Source organism: Sprattus sprattus (genome assembly GCF_963457725.1).
Source record: "Sprattus sprattus genome assembly, chromosome: 10".
NCBI lineage: Eukaryota > Metazoa > Chordata > Actinopteri > Clupeiformes > Clupeidae > Sprattus > Sprattus sprattus.
The window spans coordinates 22,508,655-22,524,226 of record NC_137908.1 but is presented as its reverse complement, the minus strand read 5'-3'; the positions used below and the strand labels follow the sequence as shown (position 1 = coordinate 22,524,226).

Here is a 15,572-nt window from a genome sequence, read left to right as displayed (position 1 = left end):
ATTTCTAATGCTAATGCTTGTATTTCATTAATTTTTAATAAAAGCATTTTCGTAATTCATTTCTGTTTGTCAGACAATCAATATAATTATCTTAGAACACAACCCTGTTAGCTAAATCAATTAACAAATTATTGTTATAGTTATAATAATAAACACCTATCATGTCTGAGCACATATACAGGACCAATGGGGATGGGGTTAAAAGGAGGGGCAAGGCATTGTGCAACCAATACAAGGTAAGAAATACTTGGTGGTCCAAAGGTGTGAAATAAAATTGTTTCCTTGCAAGCAACCCCAGAAAATGATTCACCATGGCAACTAATGGCTCCAGGCATGCCCCCAAGCCTGGTACATATCCAGGAAAATCTAGGATTGTGTGACAGCAAAGTCCCAGATACAGCCAGTTATCTGTGGAGTGTCTTGGAGTACACTGGAGTGCAGGAGTCCTGAATAGACCTCTTCTCGCGCAGTGGATGTAACAAGCCATTTAATACATTATGGTCTCACTTAATGAGTTTGTTACAGGTTCTTTGCCTTCAGTGTAGTAGGTCTATGTGGTTAATAGGCATTTACTATATTTCACAGCAACCATTTCATTTAAGACTTTTTCATTGTTTATGGTTGTTTGGCTTCTGGCTTATTGTCATACATTTAGTCTGGTCTGTAATTGCGATATGTACCACTCTAATGCATATTTCTGTCCCATATGCAAAACAAGCCTTTTAATCTAATAATTTCCATTGTTGGTTATAAAAAGTACCTTTTAGGGCAAATTAAAAATGTTACCATGGGCATAAAAATCTAATATACGATATGAAGTATGTGAACTTTATGAACAAGCCATATCAATGCTAAAAGGTATTCATTACATAATTGAATGAATACATTTTAGTACATTTAAATCCAACTCACAGTTCTACATTAGCTTTACTTACTTACCAGTAAGTTCCACAGGGAGGATCTTGCTTTGTTTAATTTGTCCAGCTTGCTTCAAATGCTAACCTATTTTACTGAAACCACAGCCTGTGTGAAAAGGAGGCTTGGAGGAGGTTCAGGGTGGCTGGCTTGAGACCAATGGGGGTGTTAGTGAGAACACAAGTTCCAGTCAGGGTTCACAGTTCAATTATTAATTGGGAGTGTCCAGTGGGGATATGAGTAGGACTGTAGGATGGTGTGTGTGTGTGTGTGTGTGTGTGTGTGTGTGTGTGTGTGTGTGTGTGTGTGTGTGTGTGTGTGTGTGTGTGTGTGTGTGTGTGTGTGTGTGTGTGTGTGTGTGTGTGTGTGTGTGTGTGTGTGTGTGTGTGTGTGTGTGTGTGTGTGTGTGTGTGCGCGTAAGGAAGTATTGGGTGTGTGGCAGGGCCGTGTCTAACGAATGGGCTGACCGGGCTGCAGCCCCAGGCCTCGCCGCTAGGGGGGCCTCCGGTCGCTTAAGGTCAAATGACAAAAAAAATAAATAAAAAAACGAGTGAAAATGCCGGGCCAAAGGAAACATGAGAGCGGAGCAAAAAAAACGAAAATTAGATGAAATAAAAAAGGAAAGAGCGAAAGAATTATTACAGAAAACACCCAAATTAACCAGCATGTGGAGTAATCAGCCCGCTGTAGCAGCTACCACCACCAACAAAGATACAACTGTCAGTGACAGAGAGCAGCCAACCACCGCTAGCCAACTAACCAGCTCAACTAGCCAGTGTGCTAGCAATAGTGCTACAATCTCTGAGGAAACAAGTGATGGAGAAGAGGCAGTGGGTAATGTAGCAGATGAGCCTGTTGATTCTGAGGCTGGGGCGAAAACAGATATATCAACAGACATTGCCTGCTGGGGAGAAGTTAATGAGGAGACGCGAAGCTATTGGGTCGGAAAGGGAATTGAAGCACCAACACAATGTCAACATAAAGATGTCGATTTTTCGGCTTCTGAAAGGAGCTATAAAAATCAGAAGCGATGTCTGAGCAAAACATTGTTCTGTCGCTCGCTCAGAAATGGAGAGAAGGTGGCAAGAGAATGGTTGTCTTACTCCCCATTTACTGGAAATGTGTTTTGTTTTTTTTGCAAACTATTCAGTAAAGATTCGTCCGCTTTCACGCACGGATTCTCTGATTGGAAACACTCAGTTGACCGAGTCGAGATGCACAAAGCGGGTCAGCCCCACAGAAAGGCTGTGCTTACTTGGCTTGCGCGCACCCAGGTGCGTGGGATCGACGCGGGCCTGCAGGATCAACTGAAAGATGAGGCGAATTACTGGAAGGAGGTATTGAGGAGAGTTGTGGCCACGATAAAATTTCTGTCAGAGCGTGGGCTCGCTTTCAGGGGAGAAAATGAAACACTGGGCTCAGCGCACAACGGCAATTATTTGGGCATCTTAGAGTTGCTGGCCAAGTTTGACCCTTTTTTGGATGAACACTTAAAACGTTTTGGAAACAAGGGGCGGGGGACACCCTCATATTTGTCATCGACTGTATGCACTGAGTTTATTGCACTCATGGGCCAGCGAGTACAATCAGAGATAATAATGCAGCTTCAACATGCAAAGTATTTTTCACTTATTGTGGATTCTACACCGGATTTGAGTCACACTGACCAACTTACATTTGTGGTGCGTTACGTGTCTCAGGAGGGCAAGATCTTTGAGAGATTTTTGACATTTCTGCCCATTTTTAGCCATACAGGCGAGTCCCTTTTTGACTCAGTCACAGGTGTGCTGCAGAACATGCACATAGACATTAAAAACTGCAGGGGACAGTGCTATGACAACGCGTCTAACATGGCAGGTGCGTACAAGGGATTGCGTGCCCGAATTCAGGAAATAAACCCACTTGCTGATTGGATTCCATGCGCGGCCCACTCCCTGAACCTTGTTGGGGTCTGTAGTGTGGACTGTTGCCGTGACGCCAGCTCTTTTTTTAGGCTAGTTCAATCCATCTTCACTTTTTTCTCAGCTTCGCCTAGCCGCTGGAAAATATTAATGGATGGACTGGAGTCTAACGAGAACAAGCGAATGGAGATGGTGAAGGGACTTTCATCGACGCGATGGGCAGCACACGCCCGGGCTACAAAAGCTCTCCGTTTAAATTTCAAAAATATCAACGACACTTTAAACGAGATAGCAGAAGACGACCATCAGAAATCAGCCGCACGAGATGAGGCGAAGTCTCTAGCAAAAAAATTGAATAGATTCGAGACAGCATTCCTCGCCATCATATGGGATACCGTGCTGCAAAGATTTGACATCACAAGCAGGGCCCTGCAGACGGTGGAGTTGGACCTAGTTACTGCTGTGACATTGCTCCAGTCCCTCATAGACTTTGTGTCCAATTTACGCTCCCAGTACAAACACTTGGAATCCCAGGCCAAATCGCTATCACTGTCACAGCAGTACACTGTGACTCGACAGGTGAAGCGCACCACCTGACACAGACGAACCAACCCTTGTGTCCAATGCGGGAGAAAATCGCTTCCGGGAGACATTCTTTGTCATCATAGACAAACTGATCAGTGCATTACAACAGAGACACGCAGTGTACAAAGAAACGTCCACCTACTTCGGATTTCTAACGCAACTGGACACATTGTCTCTCAGTGAAATACGCGAGAAAAGCGTCAACCTGCAGGCAAAATACCATGAAGACCTGGCTGATGATTTCCCTGATGAACTAGGACAGTTTTTGCATTTCGCAAAAGTCTCCACTGTAAACAGGCAGCCGATGAACCTACTGTCATTCATTCAAGAAAGAAATCTACCACAAGTTTTTCCAAATGTCGACATAGCACTGCGGATCTACCTCACATTGCCTGTCAGCAATGCCAGCGGGGAGAGGTCATTTTCCAAACTTGGAATTATCAAGAACAGGCTGAGAACGACAATGTTGGAGGAGAAATTGAACAATCTGACTTTAATGTCAATTGAGCACGACATGCTGGCCCAAATGGACTTTGAGGAGCTCATTAACGATTTCGCCAGGAAGAAGAGCAGAAGACGGGCCTTCTGAAGTCCCTTGGTGAGTCATGTTTGCCGCGGTGGCCTCCTCTATATGATCCAGCCCCATTAATGTGTAAAATAGTTTTAGCTTGTTTGTGTGCACATTTCAAACAGTTCACCCCAAATATGTTGCATTGTACATTCCTGCCTGTCTTATTGCGTGTTCAGATACATTTTGTTTCCCCATCCTCATTCTGTCAGCTTTGTCAACACTACTGCAATTATAAAAAAGCTACCCTTGAATTGAAATGAATTTAATTGAATTGAAATCATATAACCAGTTCACTTTAAATAGTCTGTCATAGATTGGTAGGCCTACTGTGTGCTGATGTGTCAGTGGGTTTGTATGAGGTCATGCGTCAGAACATCATGATATGAAGGGCCTCACCCGGGTAATTAGCCCTGGGCCTCAGAAAGTGTTAATCCGTAATATCCGTAATATACAAATCAGCTCCAAACAAATACATTGTACAAACGAGTGCCACAGCATACAAAGTGCTCAAATCATACAATATGCCACATAATAATTACACAACAAGGTCTCAGCCTACCTAGGCAATACATCAGTAGACGAACTTAGTAGTCTTCAGGCAACAAATTAGGCTAGCACATAATTCCAGGCACATCTTGCTACATTTCCATATCTTAACTAAAACAAGATCAGAAAGTAATCATCGATATACTTACATGGTTCAGAAAACACACACGGAAGGAGCACAATGAACATTATACAAGATCTTTGTGTCTCTCTGAGGAAGGTAGGGGCTGTGAGCACAGGTGTAGTTTATAAAGGTTGGTGGCAGGGTGGAAAGTGATCATGGCTGATTGGAGCTAAGTGAAAGAAAATGGGACAATTAACAGGCTGGGAAAGGGGCTGTGAGTCTGTGAGGGAAACAGGGAAAGTGAGAATCTTCTCAAAAAGTGTCATAATGTATTAACTATACATCTGTCAAAAGCACCTTTGGGAGCGACAAAAATGGTGTACTTAAAAAAAGCGCTCTAAATGGAAGTTCGGGAGGAGCATGACAAAATCAAAGTTACTCATATGTAGCAACAAAAATAAAAAAACATTTAACCATAAACAGTATCTCAACTTAATAAACACCAATACTGCCACAAGCACACATGATATCAAATACCTGTGTCCAACATTTTGGTACCACTTTACAATAAGACTCCATTATAAATGGTTTATAAATAGGTTATTAATGAGGTTGTAAACCCTTTGTCATTAATAAGCCCTTGAAATGAGTTACAATCACATTTTGTATACATCAATGCGGGCTCACTATTTGGGAAGATCCCCATCTTGGCAACCCACTGTCTATCCCTTAACTGGCTCCTCTACTAGCCCAATTGCACATTCCCTACCATTCTTGGTATTAGCCCCCAGGAGGGGGGGTGACAACGTGTGCCCCCCCCCCCCCACATACTATGGTCTTATCTGGGTTTCCAGAGCTGAAATAGAACAACATGTGATTTGCTATGTTGTGTCTGGATGCTACTGGATGTCCTAAAATTTCCCTCTGGATTAATAAAGTATCCATCCATCCAAGATCAAGTTACTGCTTACTACTCATTTCTGAACAAATCACCCTTTATTAATCATTTACTAACCTTTATAACTGGCAAAACAGAGTCTTATTGTAAAGTGTGAAACACATGATCATCTAGACATCAGTTACTAACCTTTATAACTGGCAAAACGGAGCCTTATTGTAAAGTGTGAAACAAATCACCCTTTATTAATCATTTACTAAACTTTATAACTGGCAAAACGGAGTCTTATTGTAAAGTGTGAAACAAATCACGCTTTATTAATCATTTACTAACCTTCATAACTGGCAAAACGGATCCTTATTGTAAAGTGTGAAACAAATCACCCTTTATTAATCATTTACTAACCTTTATAACTAGCAAAACAGAGTCTTATTTTAAAGTGTGAAACACATCATCATCTAGTTATCAGTTACTTACCTTTATAACTGGCAAAACGGAGCCTTATTGTAAAGTGTGAAACACATCACCCTTTATTTATCATTTACTAACCTTTATAACTGGCAAAACGGAGTCTTATTTTAAAGTGTGAAACACATCATCATCTAGTAATCAGTTACTAACCTTTATAACTGGCAAAACGGAGACTTATTGTAAAGTGTGAAACACATCACCATTTACTAATGAGTAAGTAAGCTTTACAACTTCCTTAATAACACATTCACAAAATGAACAGTAAGACAACGACAAAGAAATAATGAAAACACATTTATTTACACCATTCATTTAAACTGTCTTAACTAAAACTACGTAGCCCTACTCTATGGTAATTATCAAAAAACGAAATGTCCTTGGGCTCTTAAAAAATAAATAAACAATCTCTATGACAGAGGGGAAGGGAATACACATGGTGTTTGAAAGAGTGTGTGTGTGTCAGACATAAATAAACTAATTCACACTGGAAAGGCTTTTCTTATATCTTTCAACAGGCGTCCTAGTGGCCCATCAGGGTGACCAGAGCCAAGCCATGATGACCATTCAAGGACCTTGAGGTGTTCCTCCAACAAACTCTCTGTGCGATTTCCCCTAAGTCTACGCACTTGCCCTTTGATGGTCACCCAAGCTCTTTCCACATGTTGGGTATGACTGCCGGACTGGGGATTCACAAACCACCTGCTGTGGTTTACAGTGTAATGTTTGTACCCCAGGTTTCCTAACACGTTTTTGTATGCCCTCCACTCATCACTAATTATTCTACTTCCTGACTTCACATGCTGTCTTATCACAGGGACAAGGTGGCGTCTTGACCTTTTCTTGTACAACAGAGCCCAGTGTATAATACAGACAAGATTTTTAAAATATATAAATTATTAAATAGTTCCCATTAAACAGATTTTCATTTAACTGTCGAACAGGAATCGCCAAGAAGCTCCCAGACACAAATACTCAATACAAATAGTTTACTTATATTACATTGAAGAAGGTCACAAATAAAAACCTTATTTTTAACTTGTATGTGTTTGTGTGTGTGTGTGTGTGCATGTCCATGTGCAGGCTTGGGTGATAAATGTGCATCTGACAGATGGTTGGTTATTTGGTTAGCAAAAAATAGTGCTGTCTTTAAGGAGCTCACATTTTAATCAAACTGGAAAGCTACAAACCTTTCGCTGATGGCGGAAGCAGCTCTCATCTATCACAACAAATTCTTTGTGACCACCAAGACACTGTCTGCTCTTCCTTCTGTGTCTGTCCATTGCGCAAATACAGACCCCTGGTATGCGTCTTGCCATATTAGTCAGTGTTCAGGAGCTGCCAGCAATACCATCATCGACCATGTCAATCTGTCTGAGCCTGAGCCCTTGTGAGAATCTGTGGTAGGGAGGAATAATATTTAAAACATTGATAAGATTTCTGTAGCCATATGTGTACTGTAACAGGGTATATACAGCAATCCTTAAGCTACATTTAATACCTTTTTTTTTTTTTACTACTACTTTCCGATTTCTTTTAAAACCATCGCAACACTGAGATGCAAGTGTTAATCAGCGATCTCCCTAATGTTTACAGTAAGTTATTTTTGTTGATACAAAATCACAGCACAGCACCTGTAAATTCATTTCATCCAACTGAAAAGCGATGATTTCGATCTTTCAAAAAAGGAGCCAGCTCTGATCGTTCTGGAGACTTTCCCATGACCTGCTCTTTGACAGTACCTGAGAACATGCCACATTTCTTTTTAAATATACAATTCATATATAATAATTACATATATGTGTGTGTGTGTGTATATTATTGTTGTGATATATTGTACACACTTCACAATGCATTACTTTTAATGAAATGACTTAGACGTGCCTTTCAACGTATTAATCTATACAGTAGTAGAAAGAATAATAATAATTCGATGAAAGAAGAATGATCACGTTGATGATAATCATAGTGTCATGTTGTTCCATTCACTGACATTGTTACGCCATATCATACCAGATATATTGGTCTGTCTTCATCACAGATACCATTCTCATCTTGTGGTGGCAGAGAGTGCATCTAAGATTTTTCTTCAGAAGGTGTTTCTTCTGCATCCACTTTTTCAATTTCAGTGTCCTGCGTTTTGTTTGTTTTCCCTCAATCCGGGCCAACAACTTCTTTCTCAGAGACATTTTGCTGAGGGAGTAGACACCGACAATTAACAAGATCTCTGAAATACCTTTATGATAACACATTTTTACTTTTGGTATAATTTACATAGACAAACAAAACTCACACTAGATGAAGTAGATATTGCAAGACAGTTCAACAGAATCAAGAGAAACGTGTGACGAAATTATTTAAACATGATATAATTTTGGTCATTTTATTCTAACATTAAGAAAAAAAAACATCATTTCCATCACAACACAAAAAGGTTTTTTTTATATAACAAAATTATTAACATACCTTGTGTTTTTTAATAATATTTATTTAATGACTACTAGCTAGGTGGAGGAATTGAATGGGTAGCCTAATTAGCATTTCGATAGGGATACATTTAACACCTACCATTTGTTTCTATTGATATGAGCCCACTATGCCAGGGGTATCCAATTCAAATTCTAAGGGGTCCAGTTTAAAAAAAATGTCCTCAAGCTTGGGTCCGGAGGTCTATCACACATTTTTTTATGACCGTTGATTTCACTGATATAGGACTGCATGTGTTTTATGTACCAACAGTCAAGGTGTGCATTATGATTCAGGGGCATATTTAGCCAATATAAGTACTTTAGGCGCTAATAGTATCAGTGTCTGTTTGTTCAACAACTGACTATCAGATCAAATGAAGGTCTACATTTCAATTATATTTCAACAGTGTTTATTGTCGTTTTCCATATTAACATTAAACATAGTGTCCAGCATATTCCCTAGCAAAGTTTCAGCTACAGCACTCATGCACTCGTTTGCTCGTTGTTGGGCAGTGACGCTTCTTAAAGCATGCCATCTTTCTCTTCAACCGCGAACTGCAATGAATCTTGCTTTGCTTTCCCTCTCAACTCACACGCACGCTTTTCTTTAGTCAATTTGTCTGCAGCTCGTGCGACCAGTCCCACAGCTCGCAGCTTTAACAGCGAGCCCGTGCTGCGTAGTGTAGGCTATCATCTCATTGGCTACTGGCATTATACAGTTTAAAACAAAAACATAGCCTGCCATAAAGTTATGGTTAATTTAATGTATTTAAAGGGTTTATAAAAGTTACGCAAACATCAGTTGCTAAAACCGCTTGGTCAAAATTATTAAATATATATATATATTATTATAATTTATTTATTTATTTTTTGCAATTGTGTCTCGGTCCGGAGACAACGTCAGTTGGGTCCGGACCCGGACTGCTGTCCGCCTATTTCCGACCCCCGCATTATACAAAGATATTTACATTTAAAGACAAAGTATCAATAAATAGCCTACAACCGCTGTCAAATTAAACAATGCATTTGAAGCCTGGAAAGTTCCTAGCGAAGTTCACATCTAATCACAGTACCCTACGCATACAGAACCTCGTGGTCAGGTGAAAAATATAACTTTTTGCCCATTGACAAAACTGCATCACCACCAACACAATACATACTATCATATACAATACATGTCATATGTTATCGACATTCTTGCATTTACTAATTTAAAAGTTTATAAAGTGAACCTACCGCAGAGAGGCAAACTTCTTCTGTCTGGTCAGCGTTTCTCAAAGTGTGGGATGGGTGAGCCCCTCTTGTGGCGCGCAGATGGGATGGACTCGATGAACGGGAGATTATTATTTATTTTTTGAACCCCTGATCTGAAGCAATGCTTACCCTCTGGGGCGGCGTTACAAACTTACGACTGCTGCTATGGAAACGATACACGAGCGTTATCAAGACATCCCAAAATGTGCTTTGGTTTGAGGGGCAGTTCTAAGTGTGCCCCTAGAATTCAGCAGACAGACCAATGAGAATAAAGTGAATCCCTTAAAAATATGTTTGTGTTGGGGCAATCGATTTATGGTCAAAAGGCAAAAAATTAGGCAAAAAAGATTTTGCCGCCAGAGCGAGGTAAAGTAAAATATCCAACCACAGACAATCTTATAGAAACATCCAATCACAGACAGTTGCATCTGCCTGTACCAGTCCCATCCACCTGTATATATAGAGCACACGTCCCCAAGTACCGTCTTTCCCCTGATGTGAGAATGGAGCTCAACGCTAAAGAATCATGTTCTGCTGGAACTTCTGCTAGTTCCCGTCCCAAGAGGACACAAAAACGAAAAGGTGCCAGATGAACGAGAGAGTAAGTTTTCATGGTTATTTTACTATCTAGCCAGTTTATTAAGCTACTCGGTAGCTAGCTAGCTATCTACCTACCTAGATAGCTACCTTACATTACCAGCCCGCCACATAACGGTAGTTTATCAATTATAAGGTTGCTAACCAGGGTTGGAAATTAACAGAGAGACTGGTCGAATTTGAACATTCACTAGACATTTGCAGGTGGACATGAAGGTTAATTTTCAACCAAGTTGCTATCTAGCTAAAACGAGCTATTAGTAGGGAGTTTCCTGCATTGGAGTTATTTCGGTGGCCACCTGAAGATACATTTCAATTTCAATTCATATAGATTATATCCTTGGCTGTAGCTGACTAGGGGGGTTCTTATATTAAGTATATAACTTGATCCACTGCAAATATTTTTAATTGCCAAGTACTTTGCGACAAATAAATAACTGAACAATATATATAGTGCCATGCAGTGGAAAACAATAACGGGTAAGGGTCGTTGAGGGTTTACATATTGTGAGTGGCTAGTGAGCCCAGTCCTGTACCACGCACGCAGCACGCTCTCACGTGCACCCCGACTGACAGGCTCTGTGTGCCTGTCATTCGGGGTGCATGTGAGAGCGTGCTGCGTGAGCGTGGTACAGGACTGGGCCAGTAAAGAGACAGACAGGCACAGTAATATATTTTTTTATGGATTTGAAAAGGATTCTGATTTAGATCATAAAATCCCCAGTGATTCCCATGTATAAAATACAGTAGAGCTATTGCCTTTATTGTAATTCTTTTTTAGGCTCCGCCTCTGACCTAGCCCCTACGGCAACAGTCCTTCTTCAGAAGGAGAAACTAGAGATTCGTCACTTGAAGGACAAAATAGAGTGGCAAAACAAAAGGATAGAGGACCTGGAGAAAGAGAGGGACTTTCTCCGGGGACAACTGGCTTCCGTCAGAAGTACATAGATAGATTTAAATCAGCAAAGGATTTAGTTTTATGGGCATTGTCTTTGTACCATGTACTGGGGGAATAGATGTATAAAAAAATATTTTAGCCTTAATTTTTAGTACATTAGCCACTGCCATGATTGATGGGCTGTATTTAATAAGTGCCCATATAAATATCACATTGATATTTTATTTTTTTAGTGAAGGAAGAACCAGTTGTGGATCAAGGTGTGGCCGATGAAACATCGAATTCACAATCCACATCATCCTCTTCGCCCAAGAAGCGCAAGAAAAGCAAGAAGAAGCACCTCAAGGGAGCCAAGAGAACTAAGGAGCTGAAGAAGTTTCGGCAGCGTGGTAAGTTTTAGCTAATTGTTTTTTTTTTTTTTTTTTTTACTTTTCCACAATATTCAATGTTTTTTAGATGCATCTGTATGAACTGGTAGATAATGTAAATATCACACAACATGCAGCATTCTCTGGTTTAGATTTACAGTTTTGCTAGTGCTTTGGAAGATAATTTGATTTGTGGGCACACTAAAGAATACTAGCTGCCTCAGAAATACTAAATATGGGTTTTTGGATATTGATTTTTGGATAGCCAATGCAGTTGGTAAATGTTAAACATTGTAGAACAGATGTATACATTTGTGTGAATTGTTCGACACCAACCAAGTCCATAGTGTTGAAGTACAATTGTCTGGTATGGTATTGTTTGCAGCGGTATGTTTTTGAGATGTGTGTAATTTTTTTAATATATTTCCTGCCCAGTTCAAACACCAGGCGAAATTGTACAGAGGCACAAATCGATCCTCAAAACTTTGCGAAAAACCAAGACCATGACCAGGGCGTTTAGGAAACACAGAATTGACCGCAACACAGTGGTATCAACATCGGCCATAGGTGAGCTGGTCTTAGCAGCTCCTAAATTATATCAGGAGCTGGTTTCAAGCAGGCCAGGAGGTGGAGAAACGGTGTTGGCCTTTGCCAAAAGATGCGATGCGGCCATACAGCAGGATGAAGATGCAAAACAAAAAATTGAGGGGATGAAAGCTGGGGGGACGCTGCTCCCCATTAGGAGAGGCAAGCCTGTGTCAGTCCAAATGTAATTGTTTAATTTTCATGCTTAAATTAGTTTGATTTGTTCAACTTTATAATGTAGAGTTCACACACACACACACACACACACACACACACACACACACACATACACTGTCACACTCCCTTCAACTCCGAGAAATTGTTTTTTGTTCTTTTAAGAGCCGAAGGAATTTTTTTTAAAGTGAATTGCCAGACAGTTTAAATTTAAATATTGTTCTTGTGCAAATAAATATGTTTTCCTAATTTCTGTTGCCATACTGTTCATTTTGTGCTTGGGTTGTTAGGGAAGTTTAAAGCTTACTTACTCATTAGTAGATGGTGATGTGTTTCACCCTTTACAATAAGGCTCCCTTTTTCCAGTTATAAAGGTAATTAACTGATTACTAGATGGTGATGTGTTTCACACTTTACAATAAGGCTCCGTTTTGCCAGTTATAAAGGTTAGTACCTGATTACTAGATGATGATGATGTGTTTCACACTTTACAACAAGACTCTGTTTTGCCAGTTATGAAGGTTAGTACCTGATTACTAGATGATGATGTGTTTCACACTTTACAATAAGACTCTGTTTTGCCAGTTATGAAGGTTAGTACCTGATTACTAGATGATGATGTGTTTCACACTTTACAATAAGACTCTGTTTTGCCAGTTATAAAGGTTAGTAAATGATAAATGAAGGGTGATTTGTTTCAAACTTTACAATAAGGTTCCGTTTTGCCAGTTATAAAGGTAAGTAACTGATTACTAGATGATGGTGTGTTTCACACTTTACAATAAGGCTCCGTTTTGCTAGTTATAAAGGTTAGTAAATGATTAATAAAGGGTGATTTGTTTCACACTTTACAATAAGACTCCGTTTTGACAGTTATAAAAGTAAGTAAATGATTAATATAGGGTGATTTGTTTCACACTTCACAAGAAGGCTCCATTTTGCCATTTATAAAGGTTAGTAAATGATTAATAAAGGGTGATTTGTTTCACACTTTACAATAAGGCTCCGTTTTGCCAGTTATTAAGGTTAGTAACTGATTACTAGAAAATCATGTGTTTCACACTTTACAATAAGACTCCGTTTTGCCAGTTATAAAGGTAAATAAATGATTAATAAAGGGTGATTCAGCTGCTCTGTCTCTACAATTTACTTTGTTAGTGTACTTCAGGTTCAAGTACTTATACTGACTAGATACCCAGAAGGCGAGCACTGTACCTAGACCAAGATCTGGCCGAACAGTTAGCTAGTGGGACAATTTTGTACACCAAATTTAATTGCCCAAGGAGTGGAGAGTAGGGATGGGTATCGTTTGGGTTTTTTCCGATACCGGTACCTAAGCGATACTTTTAAAGCGATACCGGTGCCAGAACCGATACTTTTTTTTAAATTAAAGACATTAAAGGCTTATTTATTGCCAAGGCAAATAGTTTTCTTCAAATTTAACAATATATTAACTGTTTAAGGTATACTATAAATAAAAATATATACAAAACACTTGGCTTCAAACCTTTTACCTTCAAACTATGAACAATATAATATACTTTACAGTATACTTAAATGAATAAATACAAAACACACTCTGTACACACACTTCACACTTCAGTAATTCTTTTGCAGAAATATGAGCATGTTTGCCTTCAGAGTAAAAAAATATATAGGTTCAGGGCCTCTTGCCTTCTCTCCCATAGACATACTTATGTCTATGTTCTCCCCCCCCTTTACACGCAATTTTGTTGTTGCATATATGCTGCACGTCGCGTTGTTTGAATCTTTTTGTGCGAAATACAGCCACACTTTTGATCGTTTACCTTTCGGCATTTTCTCAGTTATATTGATGGCTAGCTCTGTTTGTGCTTGCTCTGTGCAAGGCTGCCTGCTCTTCGCTGTCATTAAACTGTTGCAATGCTATTGTAAAGAACTCACATTGAGAAGGAATATCTTTGGATGAGACGGTAGCTCTCCGTTTAATAAAGCGTATCCAATCCAACTTCTGCTTAGAACAACCACACTTATCTTGAAACCGAAACCACACACACAAGTCAGCCTATTACCATGGCAACTCCTCAACACAAATCCCGTTTCCACTAGTCCCATATGGAATGCTTCATTACCACCAATGAGCGTAAGCAACACAGGCGAGAGTCTACATTGGGAGATGGAGCAGTTTTATATGTGCCACGAAATCTGTTAGCAACCCAAAAATGTATACAGATCGTACTCAGAAAGATCTACGCCACTAACGTAACTTCTCGTTAGCTTTCGCTAGTTTTGTTAAATTATTAATTTTTTATTAAAAAAATAATATTAAAAAAAAATCTGCTCAAGCACCGAGATCTGCGTTGCATTTCGGTCCGGGTAGGTACAGGTTGTATTGAACCGGTGCCGTATTGGTACCGGTTCACGGTACCCAACCCTAGTGGAGAGAGAACTTCAGGTTGTCGAGAAATGTCACGCCAGTGCCCACGATGCTTGTGTGTTTGTGAATTCGAAGATTCGCAAGCACCTTAAAGATAGCAAGATTCCTCCATGCCCCAAGGTAGTACAGGAGGGAGAAAACCCAGTCCCTGTGTTTTAGTGACAGGGTGATATTTTGTAAGGGAAGCCATCATATACTCTTATGCCCTATCTGATAATATACGCAAGCGGCAGACTGTCACCCCAGGAGCGGTCTTTGGACTTTGCAAAGCACGTATGGTATTTAAATGTGCCTTTCGCTTGCTGGCTCAAATTAATACAATAATAAAGTTATGGTTATTTAGTGCCCATCAAATTCAGATGAGATTATTATTAACACTTATTTATTGCAAGAAAGGATTATAAATTAGCCTAAGCATTGCTGTCCCGGCCATATTATAAATAACCTCACGTTAACGTTTTAAATGTTTATTTTCTCTTCATCAATTAATTGTTATTGACATAGAACATGTAAGTTTATTCGCATAAAATGACATTTCAATTTGCACAACAACCAGGGTACTGCCAATTACAATTTAAAGTAACAGTACGTAGCAATTGTACTTCAGGGTTAGGATAAGCAATTTGACCTTATAACAGCTTTAAAAGAAAATTGGGGCACCGCCCGTGTACTACTCTCTGCCTGACTAGTAAGTAACAGGTTCCGCCACTAGCATCTCGTTAGCGATTAGCAATTTTTCCGTTGTGCTGCTTTAAAAAATGGTGCTATTATCTCAGTTTGTGTAATGATTTATCCGCTATGGATCTAATTACAACATATTTCAGTTAAAAATTCAGATGGCTCGAATGAAAACAATATGTATGA

At 39.6% G+C, this 15,572-nt stretch overlaps 1 protein-coding gene across 1 annotated transcript; it reads left to right on the top strand.

The window, feature by feature from the left end:
* Positions 1–10,173: 10,173 nt before the first annotated feature.
* Positions 10,174–12,306, top strand: LOC308371261 (coiled-coil domain-containing protein 106-like; the record flags this gene model as incomplete). Its single annotated transcript, XM_080846107.1, has 4 exons — positions 10,174–10,252; positions 11,049–11,207; positions 11,399–11,554; positions 11,969–12,306. The coding sequence occupies 4 exons, from the start codon at positions 10,174–10,176 to the stop codon at positions 12,304–12,306; spliced, it is 732 nt and encodes a 243-aa protein (XP_080702233.1).
* Positions 12,307–15,572: the final 3,266 nt, after the last annotated feature.